Here is a 15,206-nt window from a genome sequence, read left to right on the forward strand (position 1 = left end):
CAACAACTCACAATAAATTTAAAAAAACTTTTATTACGACTCACCGCGCGCACCTCTAACTTCGTTAGATTTTCGAGATCGAATTAAGTTTGAATATTTGCGTTGAGCCTTTTAAAGCTTCTCTATGTTTGTAATCGGGCTTTCAAAAGCTTTCCGATTTCAAACAATAGGCCGTTTTTGGTAACAATTCCCTCGGCAGTATCCCCCTGTGGTATTGAATGCCTTAGTTGTATTTTCGATACCTCTGAACACGGCTATGTATGAGTGATCCGTCCGCCCGCAGGCTTGGATGGTTATCACCCATACTGTTGCGAGTATTCGTGGTTGTATTAATGAAGCTACCCACCGTGAGTTACCGTTCCGTCCGCAGACATGGAATGTTATAACCCATACGATGCTTGTGTTCCATTTGGTCGAGCCGTCCCGTCTGAGTTACCGATCCGTCTATAAGACGTGGAACGCTATAACCCACACAGATGACAGCTCGCCCAGCGATGGGTACTCGCTATCCACATCGGAGCAAACTTTCCTCTCGGAATCATCTCTCCGTCCGCAGACTTGGAGAGCTATCACTCCAACTGTCGACAGTTTGCTCGGGGGTGGACTTAGGAAGGGGCGTTTTCGAGCAGTTTGAAATAGCATACTAAATTGGCGGAGACAATACAAAAACTTGTAACCATCGGTTACAAACCTGACGGCAGAAGCATAGTAATAAATTGCGTTATTCTCCAAATTCCGGCATTAAACTATTTTATTTAATCAGTCTTCTCCTGCGCAATGCAGCGATGCTCCTGGTCTGGTTTAGGAATCTGCTCTGATGTTAATTAAATGACTACATTCATTCAGTCCAGTCGGGTCTCACGCACGGAGCCTGCGCTTATCTTCAGACAGAGAAACGTTCTCGTTATCAGATGTGACGTTATACAGTCTAAAGTGTCTTCGCCTTCTAGTGGCTTCAGTCTTCTTCCATCTTCTACGGAACATACCCGCTTACACAAAGCACGGTTAAAGAGCGTTGGTTGTCAGTTTATTATCAAAATGTGTGCGGCACGATGACTTTTTCATAGACGACATATTTTTTCGTTTCTCTTTTTGTCTCCAAATCAGCTGCTCATCACAGTAATAGTTTGTCGCCCGGAGTCGGTCCGACCGGCTCGGAGTCGGTATTGGACGGAGTCCGACCGACTTCCTCCATGCACATGTAGTGGTTATTTTTTGGTAGTATTCGCGTTGACGGCATTAAACGATCTCTTGCACACTCATAGAAATGCCCGTATGTACGTGTGGGTGAAAATCTGCCAAAATGTTTCGATCTCGAAATCCCTATTCCGCTTCACCCCTACAGTAAACTTTTGGAGGTGGCAGCAGCTTACGTTCGTCAACGCGAATTGAATAATACGATAGCGCGGTTGCTTTTCGATAGCGTTGTGACTGCCAGTCATTTGACTGTTTTGCAGTCATTCGCTACTCCAAACGGTAAAGGCAACTTGATCGAAACGAAAATGTTAAAAAGGTTTAAAATGTTCAACTCTACCGTTCAAAACGGAGGCATGACTGAGCATGCTGCTAGGGTAGACGCACCAGTAGTAGTGGTAGTACCAGTAGTGGTGGAAACTTGAATTATTCCATTATTTTTGCAGATTTTGGTACAAGTTTGATAAGTATCGAACTACCAGTAACAGTATTATTTGATAAGTATCAAACTTGTACCAACATGTGCAAAAATAATGGAATAATTCGAGTTTCCACCACTACTGGTACTACCACCACTAATGGTGCGTCTACACTAGTGGCGTTATGCATGACGTTCGCATTCCACCACTAAATAGACGGTGTGAATTTGAATGCGCGGTGGTGTGACTGCGTTAGAAAAGAAGGATCGGTTGAATCCGTGACTGGATCATCTAAAACGTAAAAAAATATTGCGTTAATATAATAATAAATTTCCAGTTAATTACAAAATTTACACCTAAAATACTAGTGACTTTAAAAATAAAACAGTTTTGCGAAAGACGTGCTTGTATTCTTCAAAGGCATTCGACATACCACATTAGTCAAATACTTCGATAGAAAAAACAATGACCATTATGTACTATTTGCTCTACATTTACACACATAATCCGATTCAAAATAAGGAAAAGGAAAAACAAGTCTTTCCGTCACTAATTCGACACGATGGTGGTGTTCCGACGCTAGGCGCACACAATAATAAAATAAGAACATAAAAATAAACAAACGTAACGGTTCTTGGCGGGTGCTGCTGGCCCGGCAAACCGTAAAATTCTTTTATCCAAAGATCCGAACTGAATGGAAAATCATGCATTGACACGGGTTCAGGAACTAGCGCTGCGCCGGCCGAGCTGATCGGCGCACAGCGAAATGGCAACGTCTTACACTGCCAGGCGCGTCGAATTATTTCTCATTAAACATGCAATAACCCTGGTGATGAGCGCAGCAGCTAGGAAATCTGCCAGCCCAGCCTGGTTGGGTTTCTAAAACCAATAATTAGTGCGCGTATGATCCTGCCATGAAGTTGCCCCAGCCATCAGCCTGATCTGCTTTATCGTTCGCCGGCTGGAGATGGTACAGGTTGTAGTAACATTTAGTGACTTTCTTCCACTAGCTGTTGCCTGTTGTCCGAGGAGCAGACGGCAACATCTGTGTCCCATATGTCGATCAGATGCGCATAATAGGTCTACTGACTGACTCCATCTGGACATCCAGGAAGGGGCTAAACGTGGTCTGCTAATAGTAATAATATGCAATAAAATTACTGAAGTATAAGTAAAGCATAATCATAACGCGTACAGTTTAAGATCGGCGGCCGTTGATCGCGGGCTGTTTGCGCGAGGCTCAGCCTCCCGAGAACACGATGTCTGCGTAATGGATAATCAACGGTTTCCTGCTGTTTGAAGTCACAGGCATAGCCAACCGCTATGACTTCTGCAAATTGAGTCACTTTCTGCCTCATCCAACTGCCCTACTCTCTAGTGCTAGCGAGGATGATAAAAATATTACTTTATTTCAACTTTCAGAACCTCTATTCTAGATAGAGGAATGAAAAAATAATTTCGCCCACCAGCTATTTTTTAAATGTCTTTATTGAATATCCCAAGTTCCAACGAAGTTTGCTTTAGCTAGGTCCAACTAATTGTGAATCACGATGCATCGTCCGTTCGTTTCGTCGTACATCGGTTGATGGTGTGTTAACGGCAATAACAGTCCACAGTCAAGTTCAATAAAGTATGTATGTCGCAAGATGTAATGAAATAAGGCAGAAAGCACATAAACTAGTTAAAATTGAAAATATCTAAAAATATGCTTGTTAGCCAACGCATCGTTTTGCCATAATTTATCTAACGATGCTGAAGCAAACAAAAATCTTAAAAGCTATTGAAGTGAATATAGCGCAATTTGTAGAGCTTCTAACTAGAACTGTACGAAAACACGAGCAAATAGGGTTTTGGATGCAAATTCTGTCATAGCAAGGCAAATTCAATCATTATGAGGCTTGTTTGAACGAGTTTATATAAACAAATCATATGTTTCTACTGAATGTGAATAAAAATTTGCTTGTCATTTGACCTTCATCATTGTCAGCAGGTCTTTTGTCTTAGTGTTTTGTTTAAATTACTTCATGGCATCATTCACAAAGGACGTCCGGTATTTTTCGGCGTTTAAGAACCCCCCCGCCCTCTATCGTACTTTTTCGTCCACATCAGCTTAACCCCCCCCCCCCCCCACCCCAACTAGGACGGACGTCCAGTGCCAAATATTTAAAAAGAAATTAAGTGTTTTGTCGTTGGACACGGGAGGGTATTTTCAGCCCATTAAGCGGTTGTATCTATTTGTTCGGCCTATGGCCTAGATCTAGTGGAAGAACAGGACATGAACATGGTTTTGACGTTCTTTGAAGAAAAAATTGTAGATTTCTTATAGTTTTGAGAAAATAGTTATAAGATATTAAAATTGTATGTCGGCAAAGTATATTTATTGGCGAAAGAAAATGGAAATAAGCTGAATTTAGAAGCCTGCTGGAAATACCCTCCCGGATCCTACATTGCATATTTATTTATCAGTTCTTACCACCCTATTGACATCTTCATATCAAACTGCAGCTGAATGACAGCTGAATTTGCCGGATTTTTAATTGTTTTTGATTTTTCTGATTGGACGTCCGAAATCACCTAAACTCCCTCTCCCCCCGTAGTCCACTAGCGTCCATTTTTTCTGTAAATTGTTATGGTGAAAGGGTACCTACGTCTAACCGGTAAAAGATCAGCGATTGGTCCTCTGATCATCCGCGATCATAAACGCCGAGAAGGCCACCAATTCTCGGGCAACGACCCTAACCGTAAAGGGGAATTCCCTTCAGTTTAGCAAAAATCGGTATCGTCCTTCGCCAACCGATATTCGTCAAGGAAAGAAGCGGGGAGGAAAGGGTTCCTAAGGGAACCCACCTGGAACGCCTTTCCAGGTCGCCCATCCGCCACCCGCTAAAACAACGTAGACGCAATTTTGTCAACCGGCAGAGAAAACGCATTTTGCCCACCATTACCGACGATTAGTAGGGTAAGACTGTCCAGAACGCACCGGGGGGGTAGAATGGCCCATGCTATTAATTGTTTAAAAACGCGTAAACTATTTGGTAAAATTATGAATGCGCATTTTATTTTGGTGTAAAACAAGCTAATTCATAATTGTGTAGAATGTAAAAGTATCAAACATAGCCACATCCAATAAAATCAAGCGATTATCCGCGATCTCATTCCACTTGTAAGAAATCACGGTTTTCTCTTAAGCTTTTACCACAAGTCGGTATGCAAATTTCATAATAAATACAGTCTATCTAATTGATATACTGTCATACTCGATGATTCATCACAAAAACGTCATTAACTAGGCATGTTTTTCACATATATTGCAAAAACTTCAAAATACAAAACAGGGGTAGAATGCATCACAGCGGGATCGAACAGTTATAAAATATTTTTAATTTGCAGTACTTCTTTTGTTTCGGATTGTATATTAAAAATGTAGCAATATTATGTATTGTATAGGACTTAGAATTTGCCTTAAACCCAATTGTACATTGTTTAACTTACAATATTTCATCACACATCAGTTGGAGAAAAGTAGATGATTAAATTTTATTGCCAATTATGTTGACATATGAACCCATTGTATCCCAGCAAACAAGCGTTTGTAACAAACGCTATAACGAACGCTTCCGCCATTTCGGCAGCCTAGTTTTGGGAGTTTATACAACACGTAATTGAATGTAAATTTTTTGGTAGCGTTTAACGCCTAGCTGGGCAAACTTGGTGCGTTTTGTCCACGGGCTTTGGCGTTCTACTTCACATAATGATTTTGACTCTTGCCAAAAATCGTCAAAAATAACAAAAAATACTGGTTTTTGTTAGGAAATTTCACCAGGAGTAAGTGTAAAAAAGATCCCAAAGTCGTCTAGAAGTTGAAAAACATGGAACAAATACGCCGTTGCTCTGCAAAATGATGTTTTGCTTAAGCGGTGCATTCACCACTTTACCCTAAGTGCTCGCCGATCAAGACTCGTCACCGCCAACAAGCCGAAGAAGGAATAAGTGGGTAAGTGCAGACCCGCAGTAAACCATCCAATCAGAACACTATACTGGACACTAAAACACATTTCTACAAGAAACCGTTGACCATTTCAACGAAGAATTTGTATCACGATATCGCACCTGTTTGCCTAGTAGCGCGTCGACCTTGCGGCGAAGTTCGGGTCTCATGCTGCTGCAGTTTGTCGAGGTAACAACTCACTTGGGAGTTATTACATCTATTAGTGATCAGTATCAGGAGCGTGTCGTGAAAGCGTTTTAGCGGAATCCCAATGCTTCGGTCCGGGATATGGTCAAAAAGTTGAATCTGTTCAAGTCTTTCGTTGAGAGAACCAAGGACCGGGAGGCATGCATACGTACAAGTGCAGAAGGTTCCAAATCGTGACGAACGACAAAATACGGTGGAAAAGATACGGGCCTACACTTAGATGCTGACGAAGCCTCATTGTCTCATCATGGATGATGAGACTTACGTCAAGGTGAACTTCTGGCAGCTTCCGTTAGCCAGTGTTCTTCACCACCCAGCACAAGTTTGATGTTTCGGAGGAAGTAAGGAAGCAGAAACTTTAACACTTCACCAAGAAATACTTGATTTGTGGCAAACGGAATGCACCGTTTGTGGCTACCGGGATTATAAACGGGCAGATCTACCTCAAGGAGTGTTTACAGAAGCGTCTGCTTCCTCTGTTGAAGCAACACGAGGGCCCTACGATCTTCTGGCCGGATCTAGCTTCGTGCCACTATTCAAAGGATGCCCTGGAGTGGTACGAAACCAACGGGGTCACATTCGTAACCAAAAGCATTACCCCTCCCCCTTCCCCACCTTCTAAACTCACGCCCGTCGAAAAATAGGTATTATGAAACAGACACTGCGGAAGCATCCCAAGGAGATCAAATCTGAAGAAGACATAAGTCAAGAAGCGTAAGGAAGGATAATGTGAGAAGACATAAGGAAGCAGCGTAAGACCTCAATGATCATTTATTACTTCAATTGGGGCATTATGCGTTTTTATAACAGCAGGATTCATTTAGGTTTAGCAAAAACTTAATTCCTTGTAACACATGTAACAGGCCAGTGCATTTGAAATGCGCCAATATGATTCCTTGCTCTTTTACATCCATTCATTGCGATTCAGATTTAGATGATTAAACGATTGTATGTTTAGTATTTTCCATGAATAAATGATTTTAATTTTTTATTTTCCTTCGATATTTCTATATTTTCTTTTCTTTTCTTAAGATTTCCCGAGGTGTTTTTCACAGCCGGGGTCCGGGGACACTTTTCTTTTAGCCACAAAAAACCATGTGTTGAAATTTTGCTATAATTTTTGTGTTTTAAACGAAAACCATATACTTCCTTTGGCAAAAATATAGGTACATATACGTTCAAACTCTCCAATGCTTTAAAAAGGTTTAAAATTGGATGATCCGATCAAAAGCTATGGCCAAAAAACAAAACCTGTTTCATAACCGGGGACATTCCCCTTTTGAAGTTGAATGAAATAAATATCAAAAACTTACTGATGGGCTATATTTTATTGTCTGAAAATTCGGAAGTATCGGTCAACCAGGTAATATTCTACAGCGTTTTTTCCGTGATGCACTTTGATGAGGGACATCCTTTACGAGTAGGTAAATGTACACAAAAAGTTCATCCAGTTCCAACCCGGATTGAACAATAATAATATATATTTTTATTATAAAGCTGCAGCTGTACATAATTTAAACACTAACAAATGATATGGAAGTGCCCAAATAAGCACTAATGGTGTCCAAAATGAATCGGTTACCCTATCTTTTCAATACAACACTTCATGGCGAACTGGGCGAATATTCACCACTCCTATATGAAATGTTTCACTGGTAAGAAAATGGTACATATCATGATGAAATCCGGTAGTTGCCTATCAATCAGGCGCATTTCCTCGGCATATTGATTGTGACGTTCTGGGTTCTGTATGTTTTTGGTAATATTTACAAACAGAAACAGCTGATTTAGATTCCGTCTGCTGTAAATCTTTTTTTTGATAAGCCAATTTTCTGTATTTCCTCGACATGCGATATTTAACACGATATTGTAAAGGTTGGCTTTTAGGAGGAAAACGGTCGTTCTTTACCAAAAAGAAGTAAGTATGAACATGTTCAATGGTAGCAGCAAATTAAATCAACCGCACTCCGCACACTCAACAGGTTTGATTTGGGAACGTGCAATCTCGTCGAGCCAGGAAAAGTTTCACCGGAACGAACGATTCCAGACCACATTGCCAAACCAGATTATTATTTCGTTCGAAACTCTCCTTCGGCTACTGATGGACAGGGGGAAATTAAGAGTGTAGACCAAATTCACGGAATGCGAGAGAGCTGTCGGTTGGCCGCATCCATACTTAAAAAGACGTGTGATATCACGCAAGTATTGCACATCCTGTAAAAATATTTCTATAAAATTGATTACATAAAGAATTTCAGGAAGGTCTGACTACCGATGAAATTGATGCCTTTGTGCATAATGAGGTAATCAAAGCGAATGCCTACCCTTCACCGTTACGATACCTGGGGTTCCCAAAGTCAGTTTGTACATCCGTTAATAACGTGGCATGCCACGGTATCCCAGATGATCGTAAACTCATGAACGGGGATATTGTTAATATAGACATAACGATTTATTACAAAGGATATCATGGTGATTGCTCTAGAACAGTGCTAGTAGGAAACGTCGATGAACGAGGATGTTACCTTGTAAATTCTACGGAAGGAAGCCTCAACGAGGCTATTCTATGCTGCGGACCGGGTCAACCGCTTTGTGTCATAGGAAAGTCGATCTCCAGGTTTGCCAAGCGTAGAAAGCTGAATGTGATGCCAGCATTCCTTGGGCATGGTATTGGAAGCTATTTTCACGGCCCACCTGATGTGTTTCATTTTAGTAAGTTATTGATTAATTGCATGGAGAAGGATTATTACACGTTCATTTTTTAGAAAATAATTTTCCGGGGGTAATGCGACCAGGGATGACATTTACCATCGAGCCTGTTCTAACTCTGGGTGATATAGAAGCGGAAGTATTGGAAGACGCTTGGACTGCTGTATCCGTTGATAACGCTAGGACTGCCCAGTTTGAACATACGATATTAATAACCGACGATGGTTGTGAGGTGCTCACTTTGCCCGATTAGCACCAGATGTTCTTAAATTGGCCATAAAATCTAGTTTTTGGAATGTCAATAGCATATTAACAAGATTAAAGCTTTATTTTATATTACTGGACATTTCCATTGCGATTTACCACAGGTGTTCTATAATATAAACTTCTTGAAAATATGTTATGATGTAAGGTTTGGTAAAGTTAATAAATTGTCGAATTTCTTAGAATCGCAATATTGTATCTATTTAAAATCCGCAACAGGTTACTATCTTGATAATTGAACCGAACGACCAAAAGATAAACGCATGACTGATTAACAGGTGGTTACAGTATTACAGTACTGATTACAGCAACAATTTAAAACATCACTCAATTTTAATCTTTTTCTTCAATAAAACTAGACTAACTAAAATATTATTAAAGGTTACTTTACATTTTCGGCGATAATACGCTAATCGAATCTGTGCCGAATTCAGGAGCTGCCTCCACGATTGCCGGTCTTGGCCTGCCGCTCTTCAATCGCCCTTAACACCCGATATTCTAGCATCCTTGTCAATAGTGCTCATCCAACGAATAAGGGTCTGTCGAGAAGCCGTCTGTCTGTCGGATGACTGTTGAATATTGTTTTCGCTGGTCGCTCATGGCATCCTTGCTACGTGGTCAGCCTATTGTAGCGTGCCAACAATATCCACATCTTTGTAAGTTAGGCGTATTGGTATCATGATTCTTGTGCCTGCGCCTTACTCCTTCTAATATGCCGCTAAGAATTGATCGCAGCATATTACGCTCAAAAACGCTCTGTTAGAGTAAACAGACGAAACTGTTTCTGTTTGCAGCACGAGGTGGGGCAGTTAGAGCCAAGTCTGTCCAGGGCTGAGATAAGGTGGTTGTGATAATGATAAAAGAATCCTTGCGGATAACGCTAGCGCCATAATGCGTTGGTGATGATGGATTAATGCGGAGGAAGAAGAATGACAGAACTTGGCTCTTTCCATATCCGCTATAATTGTGTACATGGTGGAATATTGAATAAGATGACTTGTACATATCTTGTTTTCTCCTTCCCTTGTTTGTTTGCTCGTCTTGTCCGTCTTCGATCTTACTTAAGCCCAAAGTCGGCTCCACGCCGTCCTCTCCATCGTTGTCACCAGTGCAGTCGTCTGTGGCTGATCTCTTGCCGCCCCTCACGACAACATTGTTGCCGTGAGAAGAAGCGATAACGCGGTTAGTCACAAGACATGCAAATCACCCTAATAAAGGAGGGAAATAAGAAAATAACAATAATGATTATAATTAATTACATCCAAAACAAAAATAATACATTAGAGGTGACAGTAACAACAACGATAGCAATATTAGTAATAATAGTAATAACATAGGAAACTGACACAGGAATCACAGCTACTGACTATAACTTCCTGCCCATTAATAATTGTAGTTTGGCAGCATAGGTATAAGAAAAAATTCCGACTCATCATAGAACACTCAAACATATATTCATTCGTACCTATACACCCATGCACACTCATACATGCATACACATGTATACATGTATGTCGTGACCCTAATTAATTCGAACTTAAATAAACGTCTGTCGTTCTCAACAATATTCAACTGAATGAACTATCAATCCCTCTCTCGCTCTATACATTTGCAAGAACCGAATTTTCCCGCGTCTATTTCTTTCGTTCTCTCTTCTTCCTATAAGGTTTTGCAAGGTGACGTCACGAATGAACCAGAATGAACGCAATTCATCCATTTGACATCTACTCGTGGTTTGTTTGTTAGGCGAACGCGATATGCATAAATTGGAATTAAACGTTTTAAAAGCGTATTATCCAGCAGTGTCGCCCTCCAAACTACTCGGAATGGCAGTTTTTGTGCTTTTCTGACTTGCCTTTAAGGCTTTAAGCAATATTCAGTTTCAACATGTTAACCCATGTTCCAAGCCCATGTAAACAAACCACTGATAGACGTCAAAGAAGTGAGGTTATGCTCGCCCGTGCAAAACCTTATGTAACCCAAAGGCATTGCACTTCTTCCGTGCCATTTGCTCATCATCCTTTTCGTGTGCTTTTTCGCCACACGAGCTGAGCGAACGATATTTGCTGCGTTGTGAGCAATATGTTAATGCACGCTAAAATGGTTTATTACAAAAGGTGGGATTTTCAGCAAATTTATTATTTGCATTTCGCTTACTCAATGGGATATCGCTAATCATTTGCCATAATCCCTACAATGTAGTGTGTGTATATTTTTCAGTGCTGTGCTGTCCATAATCGCATAACAGCCACAAATTCTATGGCAATCTCATAGAAAATGTCTCGATTACGCAAATAAAGACATCACATCATTTTTGAACACTCGTTCGTTCTAGCTAGCGATATATTTTAATTTTTATGAGTAAGTCAAAATCTCATGAATGGTGGGTAGGATTTGGTTTCAGTTTTCTAGAGAAATTTCTGTGCATACCAGCATTTCATCTAGGGAACTGAGTAAGCCCTCCCGGTGTTTCGGCCTAAACGGACTTGATTTAAAATCAGATCCGTTCAATTTCGCTCCATTCCGAATTACGAGACACATGCTACACGTAAAGGTAAATTAGGCAATACTACATACTACACACACAGAGAACAGATTAACAGGCTCGAAGAAAGTAATCGATTTTTTGTGTGTAAAATCTGTCGGTAGCGCCCTCCAGAAATAGTTTGCCAAACGCATCAAAAAATATCCATGTACCTTTATCAATATTTCTTTGTGCTGGAGTTGCATAGCAGCGATGGCAGCGACATCAAGATTTAGTTTGCCACTTACTGCTCGAGGGGTGCTCTATTGAAGGATTACTCGTAGATTACATAAAAACCTTTTACACACTTTTTGTCAATTACCTGGTAGTCTGTTTTCTGTGCTACACATATATCCAACTTAAACTATATTACATTCTACATGCGGAACTAAGATTTTTAGGTCGGTTAGCCGAAGTACGCGTCAAACCACCTACCCATGGGAGGGAAGTAAACAGACGAAACTAAACAAAAAATAAAAGCAAGGCGAAACAGATACTAAGCGAATCTCATAATGCCAAAATATCTTATTTAAGGCTCGAAAAGAGCTGAACCAGAAAACGTAGATTATAGAAATTTATGCACAGATTGAGAAATTGTAAGATAAATTTATTCCACGTCAATGTATGTTAATAAACTCGATTTTTCTCACTTCCATTAAATAATGATTTTAAAATATTATCAATATTACAATATTCGCACATTGAAATTCAAGTTTCAGTTTCCAGTCCTCCGTCAGTCTCTATTTACTTTGGGCTGTGTTACCTGACTCATAACGAATATACGTTATATACGGGGAAGGGTCTCGTAACTCACAAACTTTGTGGGTTTTCGTTTAATTGATCATAAATTCGAATGGAGCATACAAATATCTATTATATAGCATAAGAAATTACATGTTTACTCCAAAAATAAAAGCATGAGAGATTATAGAATTTCGGAAATAGGGGTTCGTTATGAGTGAGGTAACACACAAGACACAGTAGACTTTGGGTAAGTAAAACTGGTGTGTCTATTTTTATCGGTGCAATCGGTGTAATGATATGCTGTTGGAAGCCCCTTGCGCTTAAAGTAATAACTGATTACTGTCATGTCGTTGGAAACGAAAACAAAATCTGTTTGCAATTTGTTGACGTTTGGTTGTTTGGCAAAAGTTGTTTATTGTCGGTGTTGGAAAAAGTTCACTATAGATGCATACCAAGGAATAAAACATTCAGTCACGCGTACAAATTGCCTGTGTAAAGTTGGTTTGCTTTAGTGAAAATGTTCAAAAACACCTTCCAGTCGGGCTTTCTATCAATCCTGTATAGCATCGGTAGCAAACCGCTGCAGATTTGGGATAAAAAAGTACGGAACGGACACATCAAGCGCATCACTGACCAGGATATTCAATCGCTAGTGCTGGAAATCATTGGAACCAATGTGAGCACAACGTACATCACCTGTCCGGCGGATCCGAAGAAGACGCTGGGGATCAAACTACCCTTTCTCGTGATGATAATAAAGAATCTGAAAAAGTATTTCACCTTTGAAGTTCAGGTAAGCCGGTTTGTACATAACCTCGCTGAGTTCGCTTCGATTCAATTTAATGATTGGCGAACTTTCGTTTCGGATGACTGTAAAAATCGATTTTCCACGGGACAGGGCGTTGAGCTCTGTTTGCGTTGTTAGTGATTCTGAACGCGACTCTAGCATGTTCTGCTTATATCGTTGCCAAAACAAACTACCATGTGTGATGATTTCGTTAAAAATAGACCGACATGGTTATGCCGGTTATGCGTATCCTAGTATATTCCTTTAGATCATTGACCGCTAACAAAGAAAGGACACCAAAATAATATATTGTCAGTTTTGATTATGTTTTAGCTGTTTTTCCACTTTTGAAAGTAGTATTGTAAGTGTTGTAACAGCAGGATTCACCTCATACCTGGATCATTTTAGCACGCAAGCTAACTTGAGGTTGAGGGTGTATTGACTTATTTAGTGCGTTGCCGGGAGGATTTGTTTTGTATATCGTGTAGCGGGAAAAGTTTGGTGCAAACTTTACCATTGCCCAACAAATGCTTGTCCTCTTTCTGTCTATTAATTTTGATTGACAAATTCCCTTGAGCTATATATTTTTGTAAATATTCTTGTTACTGTTTGTTGTTTAATTTCACATTTTCTATACCTTTTCTCTTTTCTTGTGCAGGTCCTCGATGACAAAAACGTTCGACGGCGTTTTAGGGCAAGCAACTATCAGTCCACCACTCGAGTAAAACCATTTATTTGTACCATGCCTATGCGGCTGGATGAGGGTTGGAACCAAATTCAGTTCAACTTGTCTGACTTTACCCGTCGTGCCTATGGAACCAATTACGTGGAAACGCTTCGTGTTCAAATTCATGCCAACTGCAGGATACGAAGAGTTTACTTTTCGGACCGTCTATACTCTGAGGATGAATTACCGGCCGAATTTAAACTGTTTCTACCCATCCAGAAGCCCCAATCGAAGGCAATTGCTCAGCAGGCATGCTAACCTTGCTTTATGGTGTATATTATTCGATTCCTAATTAAGAAACTCAAAAACCAAAAGGCTCGCTGCCAATAAAAAATTATAAATAATATGAATAAAACATATCGGCTTTAATTTTGAAAACGGTTTACCGATTTTTAATCGAATGAGTTTTTGAATACGGCACTATCAAATGGGTGATTGACTAAATCGAGAAAAAACGCGATACGAAGTGTTCAACAATAAAGATGTATGTCTGATGTACACTTTTTGCTTGGCATCTACTTTTCTCGATCAAGCAAAGTAAATAAGTGAAGTGTCCTTATTGTCTACAACCACATCAAAATAGGATTCCAATAATGTTCGAATGAACAGTTAACCACTCTGCACTACAGTAGAATGGCACCGGTCATAGATACTACATACAAGACAGTAACTCGATAAACTTCGCACTCTCGTCAAGACAGTCAGCTCGCGCAATGTGCTTTATCACCCAATAAAATACTTTTGTACGCAGTTGGGTATGAAAAATTATATCTTTACCGTGGATAACATCAACAAACCCAATAAACATCATCTTAATCAAAAGCAAGCTTTTTTATATTCTATATCACGAATAATTGATTACTTTTCATAAGAGTTAATGAAGAGAATAGTGTTTTGTTATACATACGTATACAGCAATGATTCGCTAATTGCGCGTCCGCTAGTTGGGCCATGCTCCAACTGAAAAACACTTAGATGTCAAAATTCTATAGAATTTTCGAGTGTTGATAGTAATACTAGTCAGTCCAGAACTGAAGACTGTGAACAACAATAAATTAGCGAATCACGATTCGATAGGTGGAGAGCAGGGATGGTCCGATTACTTTGAGTCAATTTTGATTCATTTGACAGTACTGTCTAAGCCGAGCAAAATTTGACAATGCCATACATATATGGGACATTTGTAGAACTTTGATTGATTAGTTCTCGAGTTATGAGGAAATTTGTATTTCATTTATATGGGAGTCCCCCCCTCTTAGGGGGGAGGGGTCTCTAGCCATCATAAGAACCTGCTAAACTTAGTCATAAACACGTTTTGTTTTGTTTTCATTCATACTAAGAATTGGTTCTCTATTGATTTCAAGAAACAGCACTGAGAAAAAGTATGAGTTTTTGACAAACAGAAAAATCTGTACCTATCTGTACTTTTTGGCAAAAATCTGTAATCTGTACCGTACAGAACCTGTACCAAAAAATTCGAAAAAAAAGCTGTACTTTTCCTGATAAATCTGTACATGTGCAACACTGACTGCAACAGTCTTAATGATCGTTTTTTGTGGCACGTTAGTAAATGAAACTATTGCAAATTTGCTATTGTTGATATTATTCCTACTGTAAACAGCTTCAACGACGGCCCCAGGTTA

General features: G+C 39.8%; 2 protein-coding genes across 2 annotated transcripts; both read left to right on the forward strand.

Moving 5' to 3' along the window:
- The first annotated feature begins 7,624 nt into the window (after positions 1 to 7,624).
- LOC128743437 (methionine aminopeptidase 1D, mitochondrial) lies at positions 7,625 to 8,880 on the forward strand. Its single transcript, XM_053840011.1, has 4 exons — positions 7,625 to 7,726; positions 7,791 to 8,010; positions 8,067 to 8,520; positions 8,574 to 8,880. The coding sequence occupies exons 1-4, from the start codon at positions 7,656 to 7,658 to the stop codon at positions 8,768 to 8,770; spliced, it is 942 nt and encodes a 313-aa protein (XP_053695986.1). The 5' UTR covers positions 7,625 to 7,655; the 3' UTR covers positions 8,771 to 8,880.
- Positions 8,881 to 12,472: 3,592 nt separating this feature from the next.
- Positions 12,473 to 14,339, forward strand: LOC128742523 (cilia- and flagella-associated protein 20). The gene is made up of 2 exons (XM_053838917.1): positions 12,473 to 12,842; positions 13,495 to 14,339. The coding sequence occupies exons 1-2, from the start codon at positions 12,567 to 12,569 to the stop codon at positions 13,819 to 13,821; spliced, it is 603 nt and encodes a 200-aa protein (XP_053694892.1). The 5' UTR covers positions 12,473 to 12,566; the 3' UTR covers positions 13,822 to 14,339.
- The last annotated feature ends 867 nt before the right edge of the window (positions 14,340 to 15,206 follow it).

This window comes from Sabethes cyaneus, chromosome 3, assembly GCF_943734655.1.
Source record: "Sabethes cyaneus chromosome 3, idSabCyanKW18_F2, whole genome shotgun sequence".
Taxonomy (NCBI): Eukaryota; Metazoa; Arthropoda; class Insecta; order Diptera; family Culicidae; genus Sabethes; species Sabethes cyaneus.

Coding starts and splice junctions, on each gene's coding strand:
- LOC128743437 (XM_053840011.1), top strand. CDS start 7,656: ATGCGATATTTAACACGATATTGTAAAGGTTGGCTTTTAGGAGGAAAA. Junction 8,011..8,066: donor AGACGTGTGATATCACGCAA/GTATTGCACATC, acceptor AAAGAATTTCAG/GAAGGTCTGACTACCGATGA. Junction 8,521..8,573: donor ACCTGATGTGTTTCATTTTA/GTAAGTTATTGA, acceptor TTCATTTTTTAG/AAAATAATTTTCCGGGGGTA.
- LOC128742523 (XM_053838917.1), top strand. CDS start 12,567: ATGTTCAAAAACACCTTCCAGTCGGGCTTTCTATCAATCCTGTATAGC. Junction 12,843..13,494: donor ATTTCACCTTTGAAGTTCAG/GTAAGCCGGTTT, acceptor TTTCTTGTGCAG/GTCCTCGATGACAAAAACGT.